General features: G+C 43.8%; 1 protein-coding gene across 2 annotated transcripts; it reads right to left on the minus strand.

The window, feature by feature from the left end:
* On the minus strand, positions 1–24,808 carry dhx15 (DEAH (Asp-Glu-Ala-His) box helicase 15). Of its 2 annotated transcripts, none has more exons than XM_030431419.1 (14): positions 24,577–24,808; positions 22,838–23,180; positions 21,428–21,621; positions 20,623–20,782; positions 19,045–19,263; positions 15,467–15,634; positions 9,837–9,923; positions 9,176–9,325; positions 8,594–8,702; positions 4,615–4,806; positions 3,477–3,599; positions 3,206–3,396; positions 2,212–2,381; positions 1–644 (listed from the first exon to the last, which is right to left on the minus strand). In XM_030431419.1, exons 1-14 carry the CDS (start codon positions 24,579–24,581, stop codon positions 527–529), a joined length of 2,229 nt encoding a protein of 742 aa, XP_030287279.1. In that variant the 5' UTR covers positions 24,582–24,808; the 3' UTR covers positions 1–526. The 2 variants fall into 2 exon arrangements, with proteins under 2 accessions (XP_030287279.1, XP_030287278.1); XM_030431418.1 differs by lacking the exon at positions 24,577–24,808 and adding an exon at positions 24,401–24,562.
* Between the last annotated feature and the right edge of the window lie 4 nt (positions 24,809–24,812).

The raw sequence follows: 24,812 nt of genomic DNA on the forward strand, positions 1-24,812 counted from the left end.
TGGTTTTATTACAAAGTCATTTTTTATTAAGTTGAACAGTGACAGGAAATGTGACCAGAGTGCCTCTCTTAGCATCTCCATGACGAAAGAACAAAACATTATGCCTGCATCAAAATACAGTATAAATTACATTAGATCAAAAGCTCATGAGACGGACTGATGCCGTTTCAGCAGCCGAGGAAGCCGAGAATCCAGGGCTTCGACTTGGTTCGGACGCCTTCAAGATGAACGTTGACATTCATATAAAACATCATGCTTTTAAACAGAAATTATTTAAGACTTAATGCCTCATAACCAGTCAGTTACAGTACATTTTTTTAGAAGTGCGTAACAATCTTGGCTCAAGAAAAAAAGTGACACATGGTGGCCCTCGAAGGTAACGGAACGCAATTCATCAGTCATGAAAATATGTAACGCAGGGAGACAAAAATAGAATTCAAAGATGAGGTTGTAAGACTTCTCAAAAGAGCTCAGATTTTCCCTTGTACAGAAACTGAGGACGCCATCGCAGCACATGCAGACCTTCTTAGTACTGAGTGTATTCCTTGGATGAGAGTTTTGCAATGATACGCTCCAGCTGTCTCTTTGCTTCACACTGGGGGAAGTTACTCATCTCGTAGTACTGCGGGGCAATTTTCACCAGCCTAGGAAAGAAAGCAAGTAAACATTAGTCACGAAAATTGTCTGCAGTGTTTACTTGTGGGAGAACGCCGTTCTTCCATATTCACAGGGTGACGACCAGCGCAAGCTCGACGAACTCGATACCTGATTTTACAAGATGCAAGGTGCACCGTGTAGTTCTGGGGAAGGAATTCTAATCAGAAGTGAAAGAACTACTTAAAGAACTGACTGATTGTTTCTGCCTAAACAAATAAATTAACAACTATTTTCATGTCTGATTAAACTGAATAAACAAGCTGACCTTAAAGGCTAGCACAATTTAATTGTGTCTTTGAATTTCTTCTCCCAAAACTACATAATGCTCCTTTAATCAACTGGTCATCAAAACAAACTCAGATGCCACAATTAATCATTTCAGTCATTTCTGAAGCAAAATCATCCAACTCCTGCTGGTTCCTGCTTATTTAATGGAAGGATGTGATGTTTTTAGACTTGGTTGAACAAAATAAGCTATCTGAAGATTTAACTTTGGGAAATTAAGGTCAGCATTCATTTTTACAAACAAAATGATTATTTGGGAAACTTTTCAGCAGATTGGTATAAAATTAAAATAATCAGTAGATGCCAACCTGATAAGTGACATGTTTTTGTTAGTTTCCTTTTCTTGGACATTTTGCTACGCTGCTAATATCAACAAGACCAGCGGAGTCCACTTGGCTACAAAGTATTGAGATGCTGTTAAATATAAACCGACGTCTTGCCAACAGAAACCTTCAGTGCATAGAAAACAAAAAATAATTGCATCGCACAAATGCCGGGTCTTCTGTGGGCCTTAAATTTGACATGTCCTAATGTTTACGACTCACACCACATGAGCACAATGTCCAGTGGGCTCAATACAGGCGACCAACACTAAATACATTGCCTGAACGCTTCATGTGTAGACCCAGACGGAAGACTAATGCTGCTGCTCGTGCTGAAACATAATGGTGTATCCTGACATAACGTGCGTCAAGATGCCGTCGGTGCAGAACAACAGGTGTGGGTGTTGACGTGTGTCACACGCTGCCGCTGTGTGTTGCACCATTAGGATATTTATATTCATACCGAGTCAGCAGTGAGGGATTTGTACCCCATTTCAGAAGTCTAAAATATATTGGACACATTATAAGATTTCCTCTCACAACAAGCTTAACAGATGCACACAAAAGGACACGTGCAATACAAAAGAGGAATAGATCTCAGATGCTATTTTGAAAAATAGAAAAGAAACAAAGCAACCAGAACAGAAAGGACAGACACGAACAATGAGGAGTTCATGTCAGAGCAATTCATTATTTTCCATCAAGTTTTTTGTCATTTCACTCTTAGAAAGGTAAAATAAAACAAGAATAACTTTTATGCTTATATGTTTTTATTTATTTATTGAGAGCTTCTTGCAAAACTCAAGTAACTATAAGACTAAATTAAATTACCGTGTGTGTAATACAAGCAGCACATTTTTTCAAGTCTTGGACTTTTACATTTTTCATTTTTATCTGACAATCACCTTGAAAACATATTAAAAATGTAGCTACAACTGAAACTCACCACTCTGGTTTGATGTCGGTGCACGTTCGGATGTAATTCTTGGTGGTGAGCACAAACTCGTTGTAAAGCACCCACTCTGGCTTGTGGTCCAGCACAGTGGAGGGGTGCAGCTGTACCACCTGGTTGTCCTTCGCAGTCAGGTAATGGCCCGTGCGCTCCAGGTGAGCGACCTTTTCACAGCACGGAGAGAGAAGAGGGTCAGACAAACAGAACAAACCAACACATACACAACCTTTTTTGGTGCTTCATTTAATTTCTGTGTGTAATTTAACTCTACAGAACCATGTAAACTTCATAAGTAAGTTACTACTTTTGACAGAAAAGCAACATGACGCAAAGACAAAGCTGTTTGTTACTAGGAGACATTTTTCCCTACATTATAAGTACTAGGTGACGCTGCAGAGGTTGTTGTGATTAACTAAGGCAATCAGTCTCAATAAAGGCCATTCCCAACAAAGACATGATCACAAATGCTGTGAAAGCCCTAACATGAGGCGCAAATTTGTCTCCGAGATAAAGGTTAATGTTGACAAATATTTAAATATTAACACCATAATTCAACTTGTCAGGTCGCTTGTTTCAGGTAGCCCTGGAAATGGCTTCTTGCAAAATGCCATTTGTTTCCTTGAGCGAGGAGCAAATTGACTTGATTTCTTTTTATGCATTTAAAAACAAAGCAGGCCTCTGTGTGTGTGTGTGTGTGTACTTGAAATGTGGTTATCTCAGCTGCTTTTTTAGTCAGTGCTAGGTTATGCATAATAATACTTCTCTTTAAACTGATCAAACTCAACAAAGGCAAATGTCACTGAGCATTAGACGAGCAGTGGAGCTGGATGTAAAGACTGCGTTTGCACAAATAACAGAAGAAAAAAGGTTTGAAATTTAATGACGTATGAGATTAAAAACAAAGTAATGAGAGTTCAAAGTGTATTCAAAGACTAATACAAATACAACATGACTGAGTAAAGGAACTTCACATATGGATGTGACGGACCTGCATGAAGAAGCCAGTGACCAGCGCTCGGCGGATGTTGGTGTAGTAATCCCGGCTGTTGAACTCCGTGCTCCGCCGCGGCAGGCTGAAGCGGTCCATGATCCTGGACAGCTGCTGGCGGACGTTGTCTGCCGACATCAGCGAGCGGTAGTTGACGAAATTATCATAGCACCACTGAGTGGCCTCGTGGTCTGTGTGAGACAAGTGATAGTCATGGTTACGGCCAAGAAAACAGTGTAAAACTCTTCAATGTGATGTAAGGGCAGCTCACTTTGTTTAAAGGCGTGGTAGACGTTGAGCAGTGTCATGTGGTCCCCGTCGATGTGGGCAAAGCGCATCTTGGACTCGTCGGCCACCTTCTTAGCCTCCGTGGGTCGGACGAAGCACTGTGGGACTAAACAAGGTTGGTATAGGCCCCAACACAGCCGCCCATAGGGATAAGTTAAGCAAATCCCACAGAGAGGATCAAGGCCTCAGCTCAAAGAGAGGCACAGAGAACTTCACAGGGCATACTGTATTGTGGAGCGTTTATGGTGGGAAGGGAAAGGAAGGGACGAGAGAAGGATGGGTTGCTCCGTCCTCATGCGCTACAGCATGGCTTTAAACGAGATAAAGCAAACAGATGACACGCAGTCCACACAAGCATCCTATCGTAAAGCCCTGAAGCTGGACTAAGATAAAACAGTGTTGTTGACCCAGAGGAATCTGCTGTCTCCCCTCTGGGAACTTTCTGAGTTGCTTAACGTCAAACCTGCTCGATTGTGGCTTTAATGGGTATAAGCGGCCTTTATTGAGCGTCGTGGTCGGCTGCTGTGGCGGCACCGTTCTCAGGTGTACTTTTCGCTGCTTACTCTAATGAACTCAGCAAAAACCTGCCATCCTGAAACACCTGCTTTAAGTGCACACCACGTCCAAACAGCTAGTTAAATCCATTTCCCCGCTCTCAAAGACCCCTCGCACTCCCTTCAAAGGCGCCAAGATTCATCTCAATGAGCAGCATTCTGCTTTGGCAAGCCTAAAGTGCAATTACTGCTGTAGCACGCTGGTGCTGCTCCAGCTACACCTATACATTTTGTACAGGCATGTATTTTCCCCCTTCCCCACAAATAATAGCTGACACCCCTTACTTTAGCCTCTACTTCTCTTGTAGTTAAGTTCAGTAAGCACACGTTACGTTTATTCCAAGTAGATTTCCACTTCTGGGGTCTAAAATGTGTTAATGATGGCATGCAATATGTTAAATAATACCTAAAACTCTTCAAGTTGCAAAACACATTAGAAGATAAAGAAGCTGCTGTGTAGATTTCCATCAGCTCACTGGTCGTTTCTGAAACACGGTCCATGAGTGCAGGAAATAGGAGAAAGAGGAGCAGCTCTGACCCACACAGTAGGCCTGCCCTGAGCATTACCTGACAACATGGCAGTGATGGAGAGGATCTCGTTTGAACAGTTGAATTCACAGCTGGCGATGACCATCTTGGCCAGCTGGGGGTCCAGGGGGAACTCCGCCATCATGGAGCCCAGCTCCGTCAGGTCACCGTCGTCATTGAGCGCCGCCAGGTAGTTCAGCAACTCCAGGGCTCGCATCAGGGTCTCTGGGGCTGGAGGAGACAGAATGGAAGAGGCGGGCCATTAACAATGTTCCAAGCCCATGGGCAAAACACACCAAGATGAGAGAGATGGAACAATTTGCAAAACTGTCTCTCTTTTTTTTCCTTCATCAAAGCAAAACTTCAGAAGAACAATCTGGAGCCATTTCACACACCTGTGTGTCAGGATTGATTAATGCTCTTGTACTGCATGTTTCCATTAAGCTAAAACGGATAAACACTCGACGGGAAATTAACTATTTTAATAAACAACTGTTTTATGTAGTTTGTCTTAACAACCATTCTCATGTCACAGACACGCTGCTTTTCTTTCATATGTGAAAATATGATAGTTTAAATAAAACAAGACATCTGAAGAAGTCATTGGGCTCAGAGATACTATAATTTTTTGTATTATGGACAAAACAATCGAGAAATAATCAGCAGATTCACGACACCGCATGACAACAATACACTGCAGTAAATGGATCCAAATATAAACCGCCACCAAAAAGCCACAAATAATGCTCAGAACAGCACCAAACTTCAGCAACAGTACAAATAGGGTCTCAGCACATAGTCCGGGGCATCTAACCTCCGCTAGCTTAGCTGGATTTCTACTGAAAAGCTGACTAAATTTACCACTCTTCTGCAGCAGCTTCCTGTTGACGGGAAGTCCCGACGAGTCGATTACCGAGTGCAGTAGAGTTCCGCGGCTCATGGATGAAAATGTCTGATTATGACTCCATGGAAAAGCAATCAAAGTTCATATGTGTCTTACCTGCCAGTTTATAACAGTTATTATCGAGAGCGGACAGGGAATAGAACGGAATTGAGCATTTCTAACCGCACTCGGTAATCGTCGCGTCGGGACTTCCCCGACCCGGAAGCTGATGGAGGAGAGTTGAACTAAGTTTTTAGCTTCACAATAGAAATCCAGCTAAGCTAGCAGAGGTTAGATGCCCCGGACTATGTGCTGAGACCCTATTTGTACTGTTGCTGAAGTTTGGTGCTGTTCTGAGCATTATTTGTGGCTTTTTGGTGTCGGTTTACATTTGGATCCATTTACTGCAGTGTATTGTTGTCGTGCGGTCGTTTCTGAGGTTGATAAAACTCCGTAAATTAGCGGTCTGCTAACTTGATCTCTCGAGAGGGAGTCTAACACAGTTTCATGGTGTGTTAGACCATGGATTAAACTCACACCAGAATATCCCTTTAAGTAACTATGGTGGGGAACATTTAGACTTAGACTTGAAATACAATAGTTGCATTGATGCTTTTTAGACGAGGAAAGTAAGGGAAACCAAATTTGACAGAATACTCTTGGAAAGCCCAGAAGATAAAAGCTGATGAAACAATAGAGTTCCAGCTCATCCTTTACTCAGACCTGTGATAAGAAGGCACATCCAAGTTAAGAAGGGACAGACACTCAAACAAAGGGAGGCTGTCTTTGGATTTGGCGGCAGGAACCATGAGGTCAATCAAAATGAGCAGGCTCTCAGTGTGTGATGGCCAGAGTTACGCTAGACAGCAACTTAGTTGAGAAGTAATCATGGCAGAGCTCATTTTTCATCCCCCGCTCAGGCAATCCTTAACAACGAATGCAATTACAGGGGAACTTTCTACTTAATGCTTCAACACAAAAGGCTTCCACCGTTTGGTTAAAAGATTTTTCCTCCAGATGCAATTATTGACCTTTGGCTCCCAAGAGCTGGAGCCTAATGACCAGTTGCATGTTAACTGAAAATTAGCTTCAAGCACTCGCTGCGCTGCTCGTTCTCTTTCATTTCTCTCAAGTGCTCCCAAAAAAATTCAATTTCAAACAGCAAGGAGGCATTTTTTTATGATTAACAAATATTGATTTGGGGCATCAAAGCTACTTTTTTTTGTGTATGTGGCTACATTACTTACCACACCGGCAGCTTGTGTGGGGCTAAACAAAAGGTGAAAATCTGATTTCCAAGTCCTGCTAGCATGATGAACCAGTGTGGAAATTCAGTCTCTACACAATGCAGCTCATCAGAAAGTAAGTATTGACTGCCTCAACACACAGGAATCTGATATATTAACCAAGGGCCAAATCAATGAGACGAAAGGCTAAAGGTACATTAAACCACATTGGCTTCGAAAGGTACTTCTTTGGAAATGTCACCAGGCAAATGAATCCCACCCAGCCAAGTCCTTGCGTAAATCGCTACTGATTTCTTCTGGATTTTCTATTTGGTTGGCTGGCTTTTGCCGCCGCTCCTGTGTTTAGTGAGTGCAGAGCGAGGTGGGCAAAGAGAGAAATGAACTAGATATTCGAGCATTTCACAGTAAAGGAAAATCAAGGCTCCCGCTGAGGTGTGGACGAGCTCAAATGGAAAAAGCCACTAGCTTTCGGGGGTGATTATTGCTGATGATCAGGGAGACAATGCCTAAACTTAAAGATTTAAACATCAAGAAACGACAACGGAAAAGGAGATGTTGGCCTTGCACCACAATGAACCCTGCAGACTCACAGCAGGGAGGATTTGATTGAATGTCCACCTATCCACTCATTTAGGATTTGAACAATACCCAAACAGATTAATGAAGCACCCTGACCACCAAAAAAAACCCCTTAGCATCCCTAAACTCATTATTTCATCCACTATTTCTTGAATCTCCAGAGACACATTTCTGGCCTGCTCATTTACTCTGAGGTGGGCCTTTGACACGGCGTATCAGAATTGATCCGCTGTAACTAGATGACCAGGAACTCTCAGAGACTGAAAACAGACTTCATTTATTGTGCTGAAGTAGCTCTGGCATGCTCAGGAGCTAGTTAGGAGAAACCTTTTGCCATGAGTGGATCAAATAAATAAAAAGGTAATCCTCCCCTTTCCCTTCACCCCACTGTTCCCAGTTAGACTTAGCAGACAAGGCCAATCCCATATGTTGGCGCTTACCCTTGCGTTTTGTGAGAAATGTGGGGGTGGTGGGTGGAGGTCAGTCACGTTCCGCTGGAGGAATATAAAGGGAAGGCAATAGCTAAGGTGATAGCGCTGCTATTGATGTAACCAATTTCATTCTCAAAATGGCGTTTGCCACAGTGGACGGGGAGAGATGGGTTTAATCTCAGAGGTGAGATGAAAACTATATTATGGTGAGAAAGGGGGGGAGAGACGAGGGGGAGTTTAAGTATAGGGAAAGGAGGGGTGGTCTCCCCGGGACGCCGTAGGAACACGTACTCTCCTGGTGAATGCCATAACTTTGGCCTAGATCCAGCATGATTCAGATGTGCTAGAAATAAATAGAGACACAGAAACGCAAATTGACTGATCATCTCCCTCTTTTCACTCTCTCACTTTGAACAGCAATAATCTAAACTTAAAGCAGACTTGCTCATAAAAACTGCATAACACTGCTGTGTAGCCCATGTCTGTCAGAGCACTTACACTCAAATCTCCGAACACTCAGTATGCAGCATTTGATATCTGCCAGGATCACTTTATCTTTGCTTTGTCGTTTTTCCCAAGCGACACAGGCAACCCAGATTTGATATTACACATGAAACAAGCACAGTTCAACTGGATGTAGATTTTCATAGCACTTTGTAACTGCATTTATACTGATTCAGATGGCACTGATCAAAAATCGAGATCCGTTTAAAACTACAGGAAACATTTGTTAACCAGGTACTTTTCCAGGAGAAGAAGAAGAAGGACCTTCTTTATGGGATTTAATGCAAAGTAAAGGAACAACAACAAAAAAAATGAGCATACATGAAAGCAATGTGTCATCATGAGCAAAATGTGTATTATTATTTTAAACTGACCTGGTGGGTCCATGAAGTCGAAGTGCACCAAGTCATCGATACCCAGTTTCTTCAGCTGCAGCACCACAGAGCCCAGATTAGACCTCAGAATCTCTGGATATGTGTTGTCCTGCGCCAGTTAAGAAACCCAAGGAACAATTCAAAATGAATTAGTCAGGGTGCTTATTATCTCCTCGTGCGTCACTCATGTGTCAACTTGAACAGAGGCCGGGAGTCTAGGGCATTTGAAGGGCTATTTAACTTGTTTAAAAAATTCCCTTTGCCACTCAGCGTGACGCGAAGAATTAGCCTGCTAAAGTGGAGAACTGAGCCTCTGCAGGTTCATTTGTCACAAGGTGGCTGTTTCGTTAGCACAGGTTATGAGAAGGGGCAGAAGCAGTGTGGTTTAGCACCAAGCTCTTGGAATTGTAATTCAGCTGAACTGGGAATCATGGAGTTCAAGGAGCAAATATTGCATAATAGAGAGCTTATCCAGCTAGAGGGCTGCTTTGGGGGAATACAAAGTGCTTGTGGCATTGAAGAATGTGAGAATTCAACGCCTCATAGAATTTCTAACCATTTTCAGACTGCCTTGTTTCTCACCTGCATTTCTGTCTTGTAAGCCTTCTCCGTGTAAAGGCGGAAACACTTTCCTGGGCGCGTCCGGCCGGCACGACCTGCCCGCTGCTGGGCTGAGGCCTTGCTGATGGCTGTGACCAAAAGGGATTCCACTCTGATACGAGGGTTATACACCTGATAGGTAAAGGGAAAACCAATGGTTAAATTTAAAAAAGCAAAGCTCAAAACTCAACACAGAAGTTGAGTGTTAGCATGTGCAACATACAAACCAATGTTGCACTGTAGAATAATTAACAGACTGATTAAACAAAGGGTAGCGGCGCTGTGCATGGTTTTAACTTAAAAAATATATCAATATATCTTAAACAGTCCTTATATTGCCGAGCTATATACCACCCACAATCTATTATATATACAAGCAGCTAACAAAATATGTACAATAACTCACAAACACACACAATCCACCATAGTGCATATAAAATCTATTTTTGAGCCATGTGTATGACTTGGCTCCAGGCTGGTGAAATGTCAGAGGAATAAATAACCGGCTTTTCCATCTTTGCCGCTGTCAGGTGTGCACTGCTGTGTTTATCTGGGGATTCTCAGGCAACAGACGCAGATGATCGCAGCAGATACGGAGCATTGGGGGAAGATGGAGGGGGGTCGGGAGATGGAGGAAGCTAACCTTTTGCTTGGCAAATCCGGGATCAATTACAAACACCACGCCATCGATGGTCAGGGACGTCTCGGCAATGTTTGTTGACACGACAACCTGCGGAAACGAGAACAGACGGCGGTTAAGAAATGATGCACGTTGGGTGTTGGGAGGGAGCGACGAATCTTCAAACTCAACAGCTTCAGAACTTTGCATCAGAATATTTCAAATTAAACATGTGGTCATCAGTTATTTAGCAAATACAGAGAGTTCAACAACTTGGACATTTCAGGGAATAAGATTTTGTTAAAATACATAAAAACGAAGCTGAGAACTAAATTTGCTGACTGTCATTCAAGCATTCAAAGGGGTCTTTGTACTATCAAAAATTATAGTGATTTCCTGCAGTGGAGCAGTTCAGAAATCCTAGGAATTCTTGAGCATTAGTATGAGGAGAGACAAACAAGTGCAGATATCAGCTTTGCTTTAGAACTATTCCCTGATGTGAACCAGTTGACTGTAGAAGCTTGTAGAGCTGTCACTTTAGTGCACTGAACACACAGCGTCTAATGCAACCCAACAGGGGAGCACCACAACAGCTTCTGCAACCAAGTTCCATGAGCTGGCTTGGTGCGCAGCGTCCCATCCTAATGCAGTTCCTCTTCCCTTTTTGTGTTGTGTGTATGTGTGGGCTGGAAGTTTGGGTTTCTGTCCGACTGTCCTCACCAAGTCGCTGGGTTTGCTGAAATGTCAGCTTCTCTGGTCAAACACAACAAGAGCTCAATAACTGTCCCTGCTTTGATCCTTACAGCTGTTCTTCCCCACAAAATAAGGGCTTTTGTAGATGTTTCACATGAATCCAACACTATGTCTTGAGGAATTTGGAACACTGCTATCTGTGGACATGCCAACTGTAAAGGGCTCATCGTCGCTGACTGGCTCTTGCTGTGTGCTACGCAATGCAAGTGGTTCCTGAGCTGGGCCTCAAACACAACCAGGGACCAACAACACTGCACAAGTCTGCATTACATTCACTCTGTGTGTACATTCTCCCATTCACTTGGTAATACAGAGTGACAGTAGAGCTGGAGTTACATGCATGTAACTTCCATTTCCTTTTCGCAGGGGTTGTGTAACATTTTCATTGTTTGTTTACTCGTATGGCCACAAGGAAATATTTAAAATAACACACGCTAATGGAGTTATGATCATTTAATAATTGATGAAGGTAAGAGCGGTGATAAAACAGGAGGTTTATGGGACCACTCTCACACCAGGGTGGTATGGGAGTCTATTTAAACATCAGGCTAGGTGTCATTATTCACTGTCCTTGTGCGTGCAGAGGAAAAAACAAGTGAAATGAAAAGCACACTAAGTGGAGAAAGTGAGAACATGCACCATCTCCCAGTCTTAGATCTTTCCTATTACAATTATCCCCTATAGCGAGGCTGTCTATGAGCAATGACAGCTGATTCAGAGTAAATAAATAAAGAAATAAATAAACCAAATGAGTCACGTAGCCCTATGGGTCTCTTGCTGTCAGCATATACACAAACAGAGGGAGGAGGGAAGCGCGGAGGAGAGGGAGACAGATTTGCAGCTGCTCTCACGCGAACCTTGACCACCGCTAGGATGAGTCCCCCTTACATAACAGCTGAAACAGACTGGACAGAGAACCCCTTTAGAATCATCATAGCACTTGAGACTGCGGTGGCGAGGTCAAAGCCCACTCCACTGGCAAATGCCACTCCAGTGTTACAGCTTAATATAAAAGTGTGTGTTGGGGAAAATGCCTCTCTACACTTCAGAATCTTTCCCTTGCTCATTTGTTCAACATCTACCGAGACAGGAACATGCTGTAGGCTGACCTAAGCAGTCGTTTGGTGGTAGCCGTCTGCTTTCTTGGTAGTCCTTGTGAAAAAATGCAAAGCACAAAACCAAACGGTTCTCTGTAGTCTTTGCTGATACAGGTCCACAGAACCAATTTTGCACACTTGACACACTTCCTTTGTAGCTGTGCCTCTTCAGCTGTCTTCAAGCTGTGAGCCTTACAGACTTATAAATCCCACCTTTTAAGCAAGGATTTCTCTGCAGCCTGAGAATGCCTGCCTGTTTAGTTATTAATGCCAGGGAGGGCCTTTCCCCCACTCATTCAGCCCTCGACCTCGGGTAATTCACCTGTCGAAAGACAAGTTCCCCTTGGTATTCAAGGCGAGGAATGAAGAGATGGCAATAAACCTCCGTAAGAGAAACTGATCAGACAGCAATATCTGGCAAATGGTTTGGTTGTTATTCATGTATTTCTTGGATGAATGGTTGTCTAGATCTGATTGACGTGAGCACTGCATGACAAATTTGAGTTGCCTAATTTTGATAGACAACTGAAAATTATACGGGCTGTCTAAACAACAGCCAGCTTGAGTGCGGTTAAACCAAGAACAGCTAATGTTTAGGGTTGTTACGATACCAGTATCAGAAATGCGCTCGATACTGCCTAAAATGATGGAATCATACTGCACCAAATTATTTACTGCACAAGTTGCCAATATCCATAAACACCTAGCAACTTATGTAACTTCAAAAACACACAAAAATATGTTTTTCCACACACAGGTATCAGCTCAGTGCTTGGTATTGGCCGATATAGAAAGTCCAGGTATGGGAATCAGTGTTGGGAAAGAAAAATTTGTGTCAGTGCATCCCTAGCTTGGTTCAAAAGGTACAGAGCAGATGTGACGCCACATCAGAGGAAAGATGACAACTACCAACACAACGATTATCATCAGCTGTACCAGAACAAAAATGGAGAATGCTTGAGGACACGTTTCGATGCAAGCCAACATTAAGTGTGTGGTTAGTGAACCAACTGTTTTCTCAGTGAAAAACAACATATGACCTGAGAGTACAAAGAAATACATTTGAAGAGGAAACAAGATTAGAGAAATATGGTAAAACAATGGAGTGGTTTGACAGGATGGACACCATTTTCACATAAAACAAGAGTGAAAAACACAACTGGTCCCACAACTTCTTCAATCTCCTACCAAACACATAAAAATGACTCAAGTGTTTCCAGACTTTTCCTTTTTTGATCTCATATATCCAACATATACAGCAAGAAACTAAAGGAAAAGTCTAGCACCAAGGCTCCTAAAAGTTTAGTTTATGGGAAGCCCCAGGTAACTGGTTGCTAAATTCCTGCAGTGGAAGAGGGCCGTCAGTGGCCCAAAGGTACAGAGAAATCACATCTTTAAGAAACCAATTAGCCACACTGTGGCAGTCTGAAATTAAAGTGGCTGGCCAAAAAAAGAGACCAGGCTATCAGACAGCGTCTCATGACAGACACTATATGCCAGGGACCAACAGCCCAGCAAGGAATGAAAGGCATGGAATGCTTCAAAGTCCAGTTAAAAAATGGACTTGGTGAGGTCTGTCCTGTGTGTTGGGACACAGTCGGTGCTCCAGCAGATGCCACACATGACACCTTCTCACATTTCATGATCATATGGGTGGCCTCATTGACTGCATTGATTCTGAAGGATTATCCGGGCTAGGGCCATTACACCAAACATAGGCTGGCTCCTTCCAGTCTGTTGCTGCACTGGATAATCCTGGCTTCTTCATCAGTAATATCATTAGAGCATCATCTCTGCATGTTATTTCTGGGTTATTACCTGCAGGAGAGCAAGTACTATGGCTAACACGGGCCATCTTTCACATTCCCTGCTGGGGGAACACAGCCTTGTTGACAAATAAAGCCTCTCTCCCTGACTTGGGAAAAGGAGAACGTGCCTCGAGCAGCATCGGCGCACCCACATTCAGAGCTCATTGAAATGGATACGAGGAGCAATCAAGAGTGACATTTGAGGGAATGCTCCGAACGTGACAATGCTAAAAGCAAACCTAACACTCATCACAGCTCATTTGCTAGAAACAATCTTTGAGAAGCTGGAAAGCAAAGTGAGATTATAATCTTTGTTTGTAATTAGTCAATTGCGGCGTTGGCTCTAGATGATTAAACTGTTCAAAAATAGAAAATCAGTGGCTCTCCTGGAGAAATGGAGCAATGACGAGCTACTGCTTTATGTTAATTGAGGGGTGCCTAATGCTGTCATTAGCATGCGTAGCGGCAGACATGGCAAACCTTAATTCTTTTTCACTACTTCCTCTTGGGCTGGCTTGGATGACATCTCTGCATTTTTCACTTTATGGGTCGCTTAAGTCAGTCATGGAGGAGAAGCACACTCAATTCAAGCACCGCGACTTTAGATGACAACTCCACCAACTCAACGAGCACCTGATAAATTGATCTTACGGAAAAAAAAAGGGGCATCGACTGCAGTGTTCTGAAGCTGAAACTGGTTGCTAGTTTGACAGTTCAGAGGTCGCAGTGTCACTGTATTCACTTCATTTCCTGTATTAACCAATGGGAGTTCCTGCAAGACGTTCACAGAGCAGATGAACCAATTTTATTCAGCAAGCCCCCTGCCAGTCAGACCAATATATCTATATGTACAGGTCCATGCAGGTAGCAACGCAAGAGACATGCAATATTTAAAGCTGTCCCTCTGCAACCATGGCCCTGTTTCATATCAAAATCCCTTTGAACAGCAGAGGCAAACACTAGGAATGATATTTGAACTTTTGAAAAAGATCTTATCCAACACTGGCTGATCAAACTACTAAGAATGCTGAGCCTCTTAAGCCTGTGCAACACACACACACACACCATTCAAACAGAGAGCTGGAAGAGATGAAACCATAAAACTCGAGACAGTAAAGAAAGATGGTGCTGTAATGTTTGATCCAAACCTTGTGGGGAACCCTCAGCCTATGCCTCGCTGTAAATGTAAACTCGATAACACACTTGATCCTTATTTTCCTTGCTTGCCTGTCTTATTAGAATTCTGATTAAATCACATTGTGAGGAAAGCCATGTTCCAAAACTCCAGCATGAACTGAGCATTTTAAAAGTATCGAAACGTGTTCAACTTTGACAGCACGTAAATATTTTTTTGCTGCTCATATGTCAGCCTGATCTGCCTCAATTAGAGGGGCTGTAGCAATGAGTCATTCATCAACATCGCCCCCTATCAGATGCTGGGGGTGAATGTTTGCTCATTCATGGCAGCGATGATATTCTGATATTCTGTCAGATCCCTGGCCAACAGCGTGGCAGCGCAGGTGGTGCTGCTACTCTGGTGATGAGCCCATCTGAATAGAAACTGTCACACAAAAGAGAGGAATTGTCTCCATGTCTGTATCAATAAGAGGATCATCCACTCCTCAGAGATTAAGTGATTGAGGAAGAGGACGACTTGTCTTGTTTTTAATCAGCTCATATAAACGTGCACCTTCTCACATGGTCCTAGGCCTCCTCTTTGAGCAGCAGCAGGGCCTGTGCAAATGTAGTGGAAAGATAAAAATGACTGAGAATGCAGTACTTTCCTCAGGCTCAGAGGGCTTGAGTAATACCCCAGTTATAATTTAGAGCAGAGAATCGCATGCTGACAAAAGCAGCATATGTTGTGTGAGTCAGTTCTGCGCTAAAGCTGAGAAAGGGGAAAAAAGTTTAAGTCCCCACCTTACAGCCCTCCTCCTTTACCCGCCTTATCCCCCCGCCCCCCCCAAGTGTTTTTATAACAACAAGGCAGTCATACCTTCCTTCCGATGGCACCATTTGGTTTATTGGGTGGGGGTGGCTCAAAGATCCTCTGCTGCTGCTGTGGAGGCAACGTGGAGTACAGTGGGATGATTTTGATGTCACCGACTTCAGGCCCCAGGTCTTCGACCTCCCTCTTGATCCGCTTGCAGGCTTCGTCAATTTCCTGAAAGGTTGGAGAGACAACAATTAATGCAGGTGTCGCTTGAGTATGCAAAACAGCAAAATCAAACAGACTGTGAAAAACACCTGGAAAAACAATGGCAGCGAATCTGGATGACGGGGGAGGGCGAGGAGAGGTGGCCGGGGGAAACCGTGGTTCCCTGCTACAGTACATTTGTTCTAACTATCGCTCCATCTGACGGAGGAAATTAAACCTGGACTGCAGTATGCTTTGCCGAGCTCCCTGTGGCTCTGTTGTCAAACGCAGCAATCATGGAAAACATGGACGCGCACGCTCAGAAGGGCGCACACGCACACAGAGCCAGACAGACTCAAACAGGGTTCATTATTCCACAGTGCAGTATTGTAGAGGGGAATGTGAGATGAGACTGCAGCACTGATGCATAACCAGCGGCAAATCATGGCAGATCAGTTTAGTGAAGCTGAACGTTCTAGAGCCGGTGGGCTGGCAGACATGCAGAAGACCTGAGTAGCGCCAGGAATAAGAAAGCATGATAGTGAGCACAGGGCTAGTGCTTATTCTCGAAGGACCTACTGGAACACACCATTAAATCTACTAAATATGCATACATATTTCACAAGCACCCCATGCTTGTAAATCATTAACATGAAAAGATTTGTGTTATTTTACCTTCCCCTATGCACACACGTTTATGATCATTTCTGGTATGGCCTTTATCAATATAAGAGCTTTTCTTTTCCAGGCGACTCCCCGCTGTTAAGAACCATTTCCTTTGTTTTGCTAACAACAATCATTTAATCCTCATGAAGCAGCGGCTACTACATGTGTCACGTTACAGCCTATACTGTTGCACCACCTGCAGGCCCATGGGAGCAATGCAGCAACGACAGAAGTAATAAGACACAGATGAACAGAAACTCTAATTCCCAAAATGATCTTACCTTTGCTTTCAGATACACAACGGGCAACACCGGGGCTCTTTATGCACACTTACTATTTAGTAGGCAGACAAAACAACCCAAAAAACATTGCCGACATCTTTGTTTCCTTTTCTAAAAGCATACTGTGCTTAAATTAGTTTAATCATGACCTGAAGTGACGGAATATGCACCACTGTGTGAAGCCTGAAACACTTGCCTTGACATGAAAAAGCACCACGGTGATGTTTACCGTGTTCCTTCTGGACTGCAAGTGTGTTATTAGCCCTGTTTGTCCCCTTGTTCATCGCATTAAGTCAAACCCTGCTGATGGCCATGTGCCTCTTAATCAACACACTGACAAGTGGAAAACGGTAAATCTGAATGGATTGGTAAAATTAGCCCGGGTATTAATAGCCTATCAAGCCTCTGGATGCAGCAGCTGCCATGGAGGAAAAAAATGGACCTCTTTGCCAAAGTGCTGGAAGCAAGCTGGCTGTCTATCCCTTAGGGACATCAAGACAGAGTGTGTGTGTGCGTGTGTGAGTGTGTGCATGTGTCTGTGTTAGCACACAAGTAGGGGCAGTTGGCCAGTGTTGGGAACCTGTCCACCAGCTCTCCCTGCGACCCCAGAAGCAACAATCTACAGCCAAGCTAATAACCGACACATTTAGGCACTCCTCTTGACTAGCAAACAACCCCCCTGCCAATACCCGTGTTTTGATGTTAGCTGCTGAGGGGGAAGCTTAAATATTAGGACTTATCTTTGCTCAACAGCTGTGATAAGTTTCGACTTTCTTGTTTGGCGTTGGTGCTTCAGTTCCATTTGTTTGTGGAAGCAAAATATCTCACAGAAAAAAAAACCTAACAGAGGAGAAGAGGTTCCTGTGCGTTTTGCTTTCGTCTGATATAAATTAAACAGTCAGATAAAAAGAGTCTATGGCTTTGCCATGGATCTGACTCCCAATCATTAGTCTACATCAAAGTTGCTGGGAGACTGAAGAGGTTAAGAAGTGCTCGAGGGATGCGCTGAAGCACCCTTTGAACACCCATCTCTGCCAGACCTACCACACATTAACTTCTTTAACCCAATTAGGAAGGGGTGATAATGAACTCACTGTGGGAGTGCTCTCAGTAATGCCGTAGTTTAACACAGTGCAGGGCGGTGGTGTAGGGTGAAGGAATATAAATCAACAAATTACATCAAACTGCAAAAAATGTTTTACACATCCAAGACTTTTCTACACATTCGCAGGAGAGACTATCAGTGTTTCTGGCCATCCAAGTAGCTTGGATACGGCTAAGTCTAAAATCAATTATCAGCCCTCGGTGGAGACCACTTCAAACACCATGCCCCTCCGATGGCTTCATCCCCTTTGCAGCAAGCCGCATATTGATCCCGCTTCGGCAAATGAAAACTGACGTAGGTGGACCGCCACAGTCAAACCACTGCTGAGTGACAAATAATTACAGCTAATAAACAAGCCGTCACAAGGTGTGACTGGGGAAGTCAGAAAAGACACAACTACACGAGAGCTTTCAAAAGATTCCTTGTGTTGATGAAAAATTGTTACTGTACAACAAAAAAATCCAACATGTCATTTTAATCTCCAGAGCAATTTGTGTTGTATTTACACCCATCACTTTCGCCTTTACGACCGCAGGCAATCACATGGTCTCCAACAGCATTTTGTCAGAGTGCTGAGAGAATAATCATACCAGCACTGTTGGCTCTGACAGGCTTCTCCTGTCCAGTGATCAGGACATTGGAACATTTGTTGCTGCTTTTCTGTGTGTGTGTGTGTGTGTGTGCGCGTGTTTGAGCGCGTGCATGTGTGCAGACCGGGGTGGTATGTGTGTGTCCACCCTGCTGTGACCAAATTCATCATTTTGGGCATGAACCCTGCCCTCCATTACACATCAGTGGACAACATTTGCAGGGAGGGAAAAAAATAATAAATGACTTAATTTCAGAGATTCGTGGGAAGGGCAGAATCTGGGTCACTCCTAGTTTTTTTCCTTTTTTTTCTTGCCTTCGCTGTGAAAAATCCTGGTGGTACCCAAACAGGCACGCTCACATGCATTAACTTCTATCAATCTGAGGATTAATCACTTCCTGTGCGGAGGAGTGCCTGTGTGAGTGCGTGCTCATGATACAGTGCATGTGAGCAACTCATCTTTGTAATTAGATGAATGTGCTTGTTGCCTTGTTTGGACAAAACCATCATTATAAAATCTATCTAGAAACAAGTAGTCAACCAATTAGAGACTGACAGAAAACTACTTTGATAATTGCTTAATCGTTTAGATTTTGTGTGAGGATTTACTGCTTTTCTCTGTTTTATAATAGTAAATTGGCTGTGTTTTGTCTGACAGAATGCAATTTGAAAAGCTCAGCTTGGACTAGATAATTATGCTAGGCTAATGTTATGACAGTTTGAAGTCTTGATGAAGATTTTTAAGTTAAATTAGCAATACTACCATCTAAAAATAGTCCTGCATTAAAAAATGTACCTCTTGTCCAGTGAGAAAGAGCAAAGCGTCCCCTTCATCCACCTCACACATGTGGATCTGGATCACAGTGCGGATGGCCGCCTCCAGGTAGTCCCGCTCCGGTTCTGGCGTGTAGAAAATCTCCACGGGATGTGTGCGCCCGGGGATGGTGAGCAGTGGGCAGCTGTCAAAGTACACCTGGAACTTCCCGGCATCGAGTGTGGCGCTCATGACAATCACCTGGACAGAGAAGGGCACGGGAACGGAGGAGCAAAGTCTGTGAGGGACAATGTATTCATAAAACGAGGTGAAAGGGAAGATAAAACTAGGAGTAAAGACAGCAGAGTGTAAATGACTGCGCTGATTATGGGCGTGAGCACTCAAGTATAGAATGAGTTAACATTTTATACGGCTTGATGATAACTGGGGATAAGGACACATGCTAATTGGATAAGGGTGCTACTAAATACAGAATAGACGTAGAGTGAAAAAGGCTACACAGGCTGGAGAATGCTCTGAATCAGAATTTAGGATGAGGGCGCTGGCACAAGCCCAAGATGGTGTCCATAGTGCAGAACTTGGCATTGCACTGCAAGTCACTGACCTACACGGAGCTATGACAGTCCTTGTTCCTGATGTTGGGTACACAATGTTCTCTCCAGAGCCATTAGATAGAGCGCATTAGGATTCTGATGGGAAACACGTCTCCCATTTTCAATCTCAAACATTTTCAGGGGCCAGTGTCTCGGCATTTCGCTTTACGCTCTGCGAGACATCGTAATTGCTCTTAATCAAGGCAAATTAAACTTTCAAATTTGGTAGGGGATAGGGGATGAAGGAGATGGAGGGGTGTGGGGTGGATGATCATTCCCAATAACCCTAGACCTCATTTAACAGTCCGCGAACAACAATCTAACCTTTGATTCCACGCTGACAAACAACTAGTCATTATCCATCTGCTTTATGAGAATGATGTCTGGCACACTCTGCCTATAAAACTTCTGCCTGCCTCCCATCCGTGCCGATACATTGCTGTCCCCCCCCCCTCCAGTTGATTGGCTTAAAATGACTCTGACTCGGGGAGCAATCTCCACTAGGGCTGTGGTGCAGAATAGATGTGTATTTCTGAGCCCAAAAGCACAGTTTCTCTTTTCCTTAACAGATTCATGGCTGTCAGACATGGGGACACTGTCAGGAAAAAAATTGACAAAGGGGAGGAGTGACAGAAGAGGGACATTAACACTGGCTGTCACTGAATATATCCTCGGGGGAAGTAATATTTAGGGCTTTAACAGTGTTTTGTCGGCATTAAGTGGGACATGTTTGCGGGAACAAATCACACTACTGTCAAGGGTACTTTCAACACCAGGCTTAGAGATGTGACAAAATAAAAGTGATGTAGACTTGACTTTCCAGAATAAACAGTCAATGTAGGTGCATAAATATTCCTATAAATATGTAAGGAACTTACACTACTTTTAAAAAGAATCCACCTGCTATCAGTGCCGATATCTCACCTTGTAAGTAAAGCCATAGTGGAAAGACATTTGTTTTTCGACATACACTCTAAACTCTGCATATTTTTTTAACAGTTTTTACCTTCAGGTCAGGTCTCTGGCGGACCACCTCCTTCAGGACCCCCATTAGAATATCCGTAGCTAATGTGCGTTCGTGTGCCTCGTCCAGGATGATGACACCATAGCGCTCGAGCAGAGGATCGTTCATGGCCTCCCGCAGCAACATTCCATCTGTCATGTACCTGTGTGAACAGAAGACATGCAGACTTTATCCTCATGTACAGCGCAATGGCACTCTCGGAATAAAACCCTGCTTAAAATGTATGTAATGAGCACGTTGTGCCCCTGAGGAGAAATCCTCCTCTTCAGAGCACTCGGTTGTAGAACATAAAGACATAAAGGGCGAGGATAAAATGATGGTGAATATGAAAAAAGTCAAACCTATCCTGTAATGTATCCTGTGTCAGTCAAGTATAAGACAATTTAAAAAAGGTCCAGTGTATAGGATTCCAGGGGCTATAGATGGCCTTAGAATGAGCTCTTTATATCAACATCGGGAGAGAGTTCACTGTGTGAACCAAACATTAGCTCTACAGAGGAGCTTTTGCATTTTTTGCTGTTTCATCAGCCACTGCAGGAGAGTGTGAGAGAAGGGCTGGTCACTGGGTAGAGCTGCAACCAAGAATTATCTTCATTGTCTATTTACTCAATGATTATTTTCTCAAGATTCGTTGGTTTATAAAATGTGAGAACATTTCGGTCTTCCGAAGCTGTCCAAAGCACATAACTTTTACTGACAAAGACATGTAAAGAAACCAGAAATCGTCACCAGTTGTCAAAAAACATAAAAAGAGAACTAAGGTGAATATTTCAACAAGCTTTCTTACTTGAGTACTGTCTTGGCAGAGCTGCAGTCCTCAAACCTGATGGAGTAGCCCACCTCTTGGCCCAGCATGACATCCATCTCATCAGCAACCCTCTGGGCGACACTCATGGCCGCCACCCTCCTGGGCTGGGTGCAGGCCACCGCTCTCTTCGGCCCCGGCGTTGCCCTCACCATGTCCACACACCACTGAGGGATCTGGAAGATGACAGACAAGTCAGGTTATGTTTGAACTGCAGGGATGAATGCAAGGCAGGTCACATAGTATTACAACTCTGAATTGCGTTTTTTAGGTCCTGCAGAGAAAATGTCGAGGAAAGTCATACCTGTCCACATTTGCACTCACGGTACGTTCTAGCTTAGAGCTTTAAAAACAGAAGCAGCTTGCTTAGAGAGGCCCGAAGGAAGAGAGTCTTACTTCCACTCTATTAAGCTTGAGGTTCGGATGAGTGGTAAGATTTGAATCATCTCTAAAGGGCAGACTTTGAAATGTCATCCAATCAGAGGAAGGAATGAAATCCCAGTGACAGGTTTCAAAGATATAAACATTTCACAGGCAGTATTAAAACGTCCTATTAGTACTTACAGGACCTGACCCTAATAATCAGGACATGTTTGGTGGAATGCAGAGTAGGGCTGCACGATTAATTGTGTTATAATTAAAATCCGTGTGCAACCTAAGCTACATTTCCATGGAGTGAATGCGGATTATTCAACACATGGTCCCTGAAAACGTGTGAGAGTCATTCAAGCAATCCTACTACTAAGGTAGTCTGAATCAAATCTTACTATTATCTTTTTCGATTTACTAAAAATAACACTAAACACTCTGAATTTTCAAGGAAGAGCATTAACTAAGCGATTCACTGACTATTTTCCTTCAACAGCTAAACAATCGCAGCCACAGACGACAATCCTTCAGCATTCACAAACGTCTCTTCAATGATGTGCATGCTACATTTGTCTGTCGCGTCCACAAATTCCAAGTGAATCTCTAGAATACAAATGTTTTCTAGCGTCATCAAGGCAGAAAGCACTGACAAGATTGCACCACTTAATTTAAGAAGTGCTGGAAGATAGTTGCTATTCCCCTCAGGAGGAGGCAATGGCTCAACCAGCGATTTACTCTAATCTTCTCTCTTGCAAATTTTAAAAAACAGACAACCCGACGCGTTCAAGAACTTAAAACAAACTTAACAGCCACACACTGTGAAACAGCTCCTCAGAGAAACTGTTTAAAATGCAGCATCTGTTCATTGCACCCCGTTTTCTTTGGCATTATTATACCAATTATATTACCAAATTTCACATTTAAATTTGATATGACACGTTTCAGTCAGTTTAGGGGGGAAATTACACCTCAACTGTGTGTTTATGTGCTGGTAATGCAAAAACACTTAACATTCTGGCTTACCTGAGTGGTTTTCCCAGAGCCTGTCTCTCCCACCAGTACAAAAGACTGGTTACGCATTAGGATGTCAGTGAAGGTCTCTCTGTACTCCCAGACGGGCAGCTGCAGCCGCTTCTTCAGGATCTCATAATAGCGTGGCGTGTGGGGCAGGTTGGTGAAGGGGTTGATCTGCTGCTGAATAGGAGTCTGCTTAAGGAAGCTGCCACCGCCTGCAACTGGGAAACTGGGCACCCCGGCCAACTTCACATCTCTGTCCCGGTCACGGTCACGGTCACGGTCGCGGTCTCGATCGCGGTCACGGTCCCTGTCCCTCGGCCGCTCATCACGGTCTCTGTCCCGGTCACGCCTGCAAGAGGGAGATGCATGAGGTTAAAGGTTAATTAACTTACCACAGAACTGAAGTATAACCCCAAAATGTCCCCTACACATATGCATTCAAGCATTACCGCAATCACAAAGACTAGAAATGACCAAATGTGGCATTACTGAGAAGTCAGAAGCAGGACTAAAAAAGGCCATCTCTGCATAAATTAAGGCTAAAATTAACACTACTACCTTGATGATCTGGCAATGGAAATTAACATCTGGCATTACAACACATCACTTATTCATATTTTAATATTAATCTCTACTCAGTTTCATTCACAGTGCGACAGAACCAGACAGCTTGTCTGGATGCACCCCTCTCTAGCCTTCATGTCCTTGACTGTGGGGAAGCTGCAGTGTGCACATTAGCTGATGCTTTGTTCTATAACCTGAACACAGATGTAACAGAATCTGTCAGTCACGTTATCCAAGCTACACTGCGGCAGTTGTTAATTAGATTTTTCCTCCCGTGAGGTCAAAGCTGTGTCAAATGCAGGGCAGTGACCCTGAGCTTGCACTCGGTGACTTTGACAAGTGATGGTGAGCAGGGGAGCTCCAGCAAAGGTCCTCCAACTTCTACAGGCACCTGAGCTCCTGTTTGGACCCATATGCTCAATCACGATATTTTAATATCCCTACGGAGGACTTTACTACACAGCGAAAGTCAAATTCGGGACAATAGGATTGTCAGTGACTTCTGACAGAGCATCTCATTCACGATACGCGGCTAACAGGGGTCCTGTGTGCAGCTTCATAGCTACCTTCCTTCACCAGTTTCACTAAGCCAGATGCCATTACAACCTCGAGTTCGTCAATACATTCTGACTTTGTGTCATGAAATGCATGACCTTTCTCTGTAAAACACAGCACTAACGTTAAACCCAGAACTGGCTAGGATGTAGCCACGTGAGGATCAGATCAGGCTGTTAGCTAGCTTAGCTAGCTTAGCACTTTGCTACACAGCAACTTGATGACCTTATCGTTAACAGTAACTCTATGAAGCTGGGTGTGTATCCTGTCATTATTAGAACGGAACATTTTCAGCCCCACCGGTGCTAAATTTCGAGCTAAGCTGGCAAAAGAAAAAAAAGAAGCTAACATTAGCGCGGCTAGTTAGCATCGGGATAACAACAAAGCAGCCCGCAGCAGGCAAAACACTGCAGCAGCGAGGAGCTTTTATATAACGCCGGCGTTTCATACCCGTCAGAGAGTCTCTTCTTGCTCGAGGAAACATCTTCACCCAAATCTAAACGATGTCGCTTAAACATCTCGCCGCCGGCATTCGTCAAAACAGGGTTTTTTTAGCAGCTAATTATTCCATGTAGATTATCCCCAAACCGCTAAACGCCGGCAAAATGGCGACCGGAAGCTCTTACCTCATCTTTATTATCCTTCACAAAATGAGCCGAAAGCCGCGATTTACAGTGAGACCAGCGGGCACGTTGGGTGGAAAATGTCCCGGCGTTACTGAGCCCCGCGCATGGTACTGTCCACGAAAGCCTGCGGGCACAATGCGGTGGTTGCGGTTGATGCGGGGGAGGAGGATGCGGGAGGTCCGCTGCCTCTCTGTCGGGTCGGGATGATGGTGTGCCCGCCAAATAACGCGCACGCA

The sequence above is a fragment of the Sparus aurata genome, chromosome 10 (assembly GCF_900880675.1).
Source record: "Sparus aurata chromosome 10, fSpaAur1.1, whole genome shotgun sequence".
NCBI classification, from domain to species: Eukaryota; Metazoa; Chordata; class Actinopteri; order Spariformes; family Sparidae; genus Sparus; species Sparus aurata.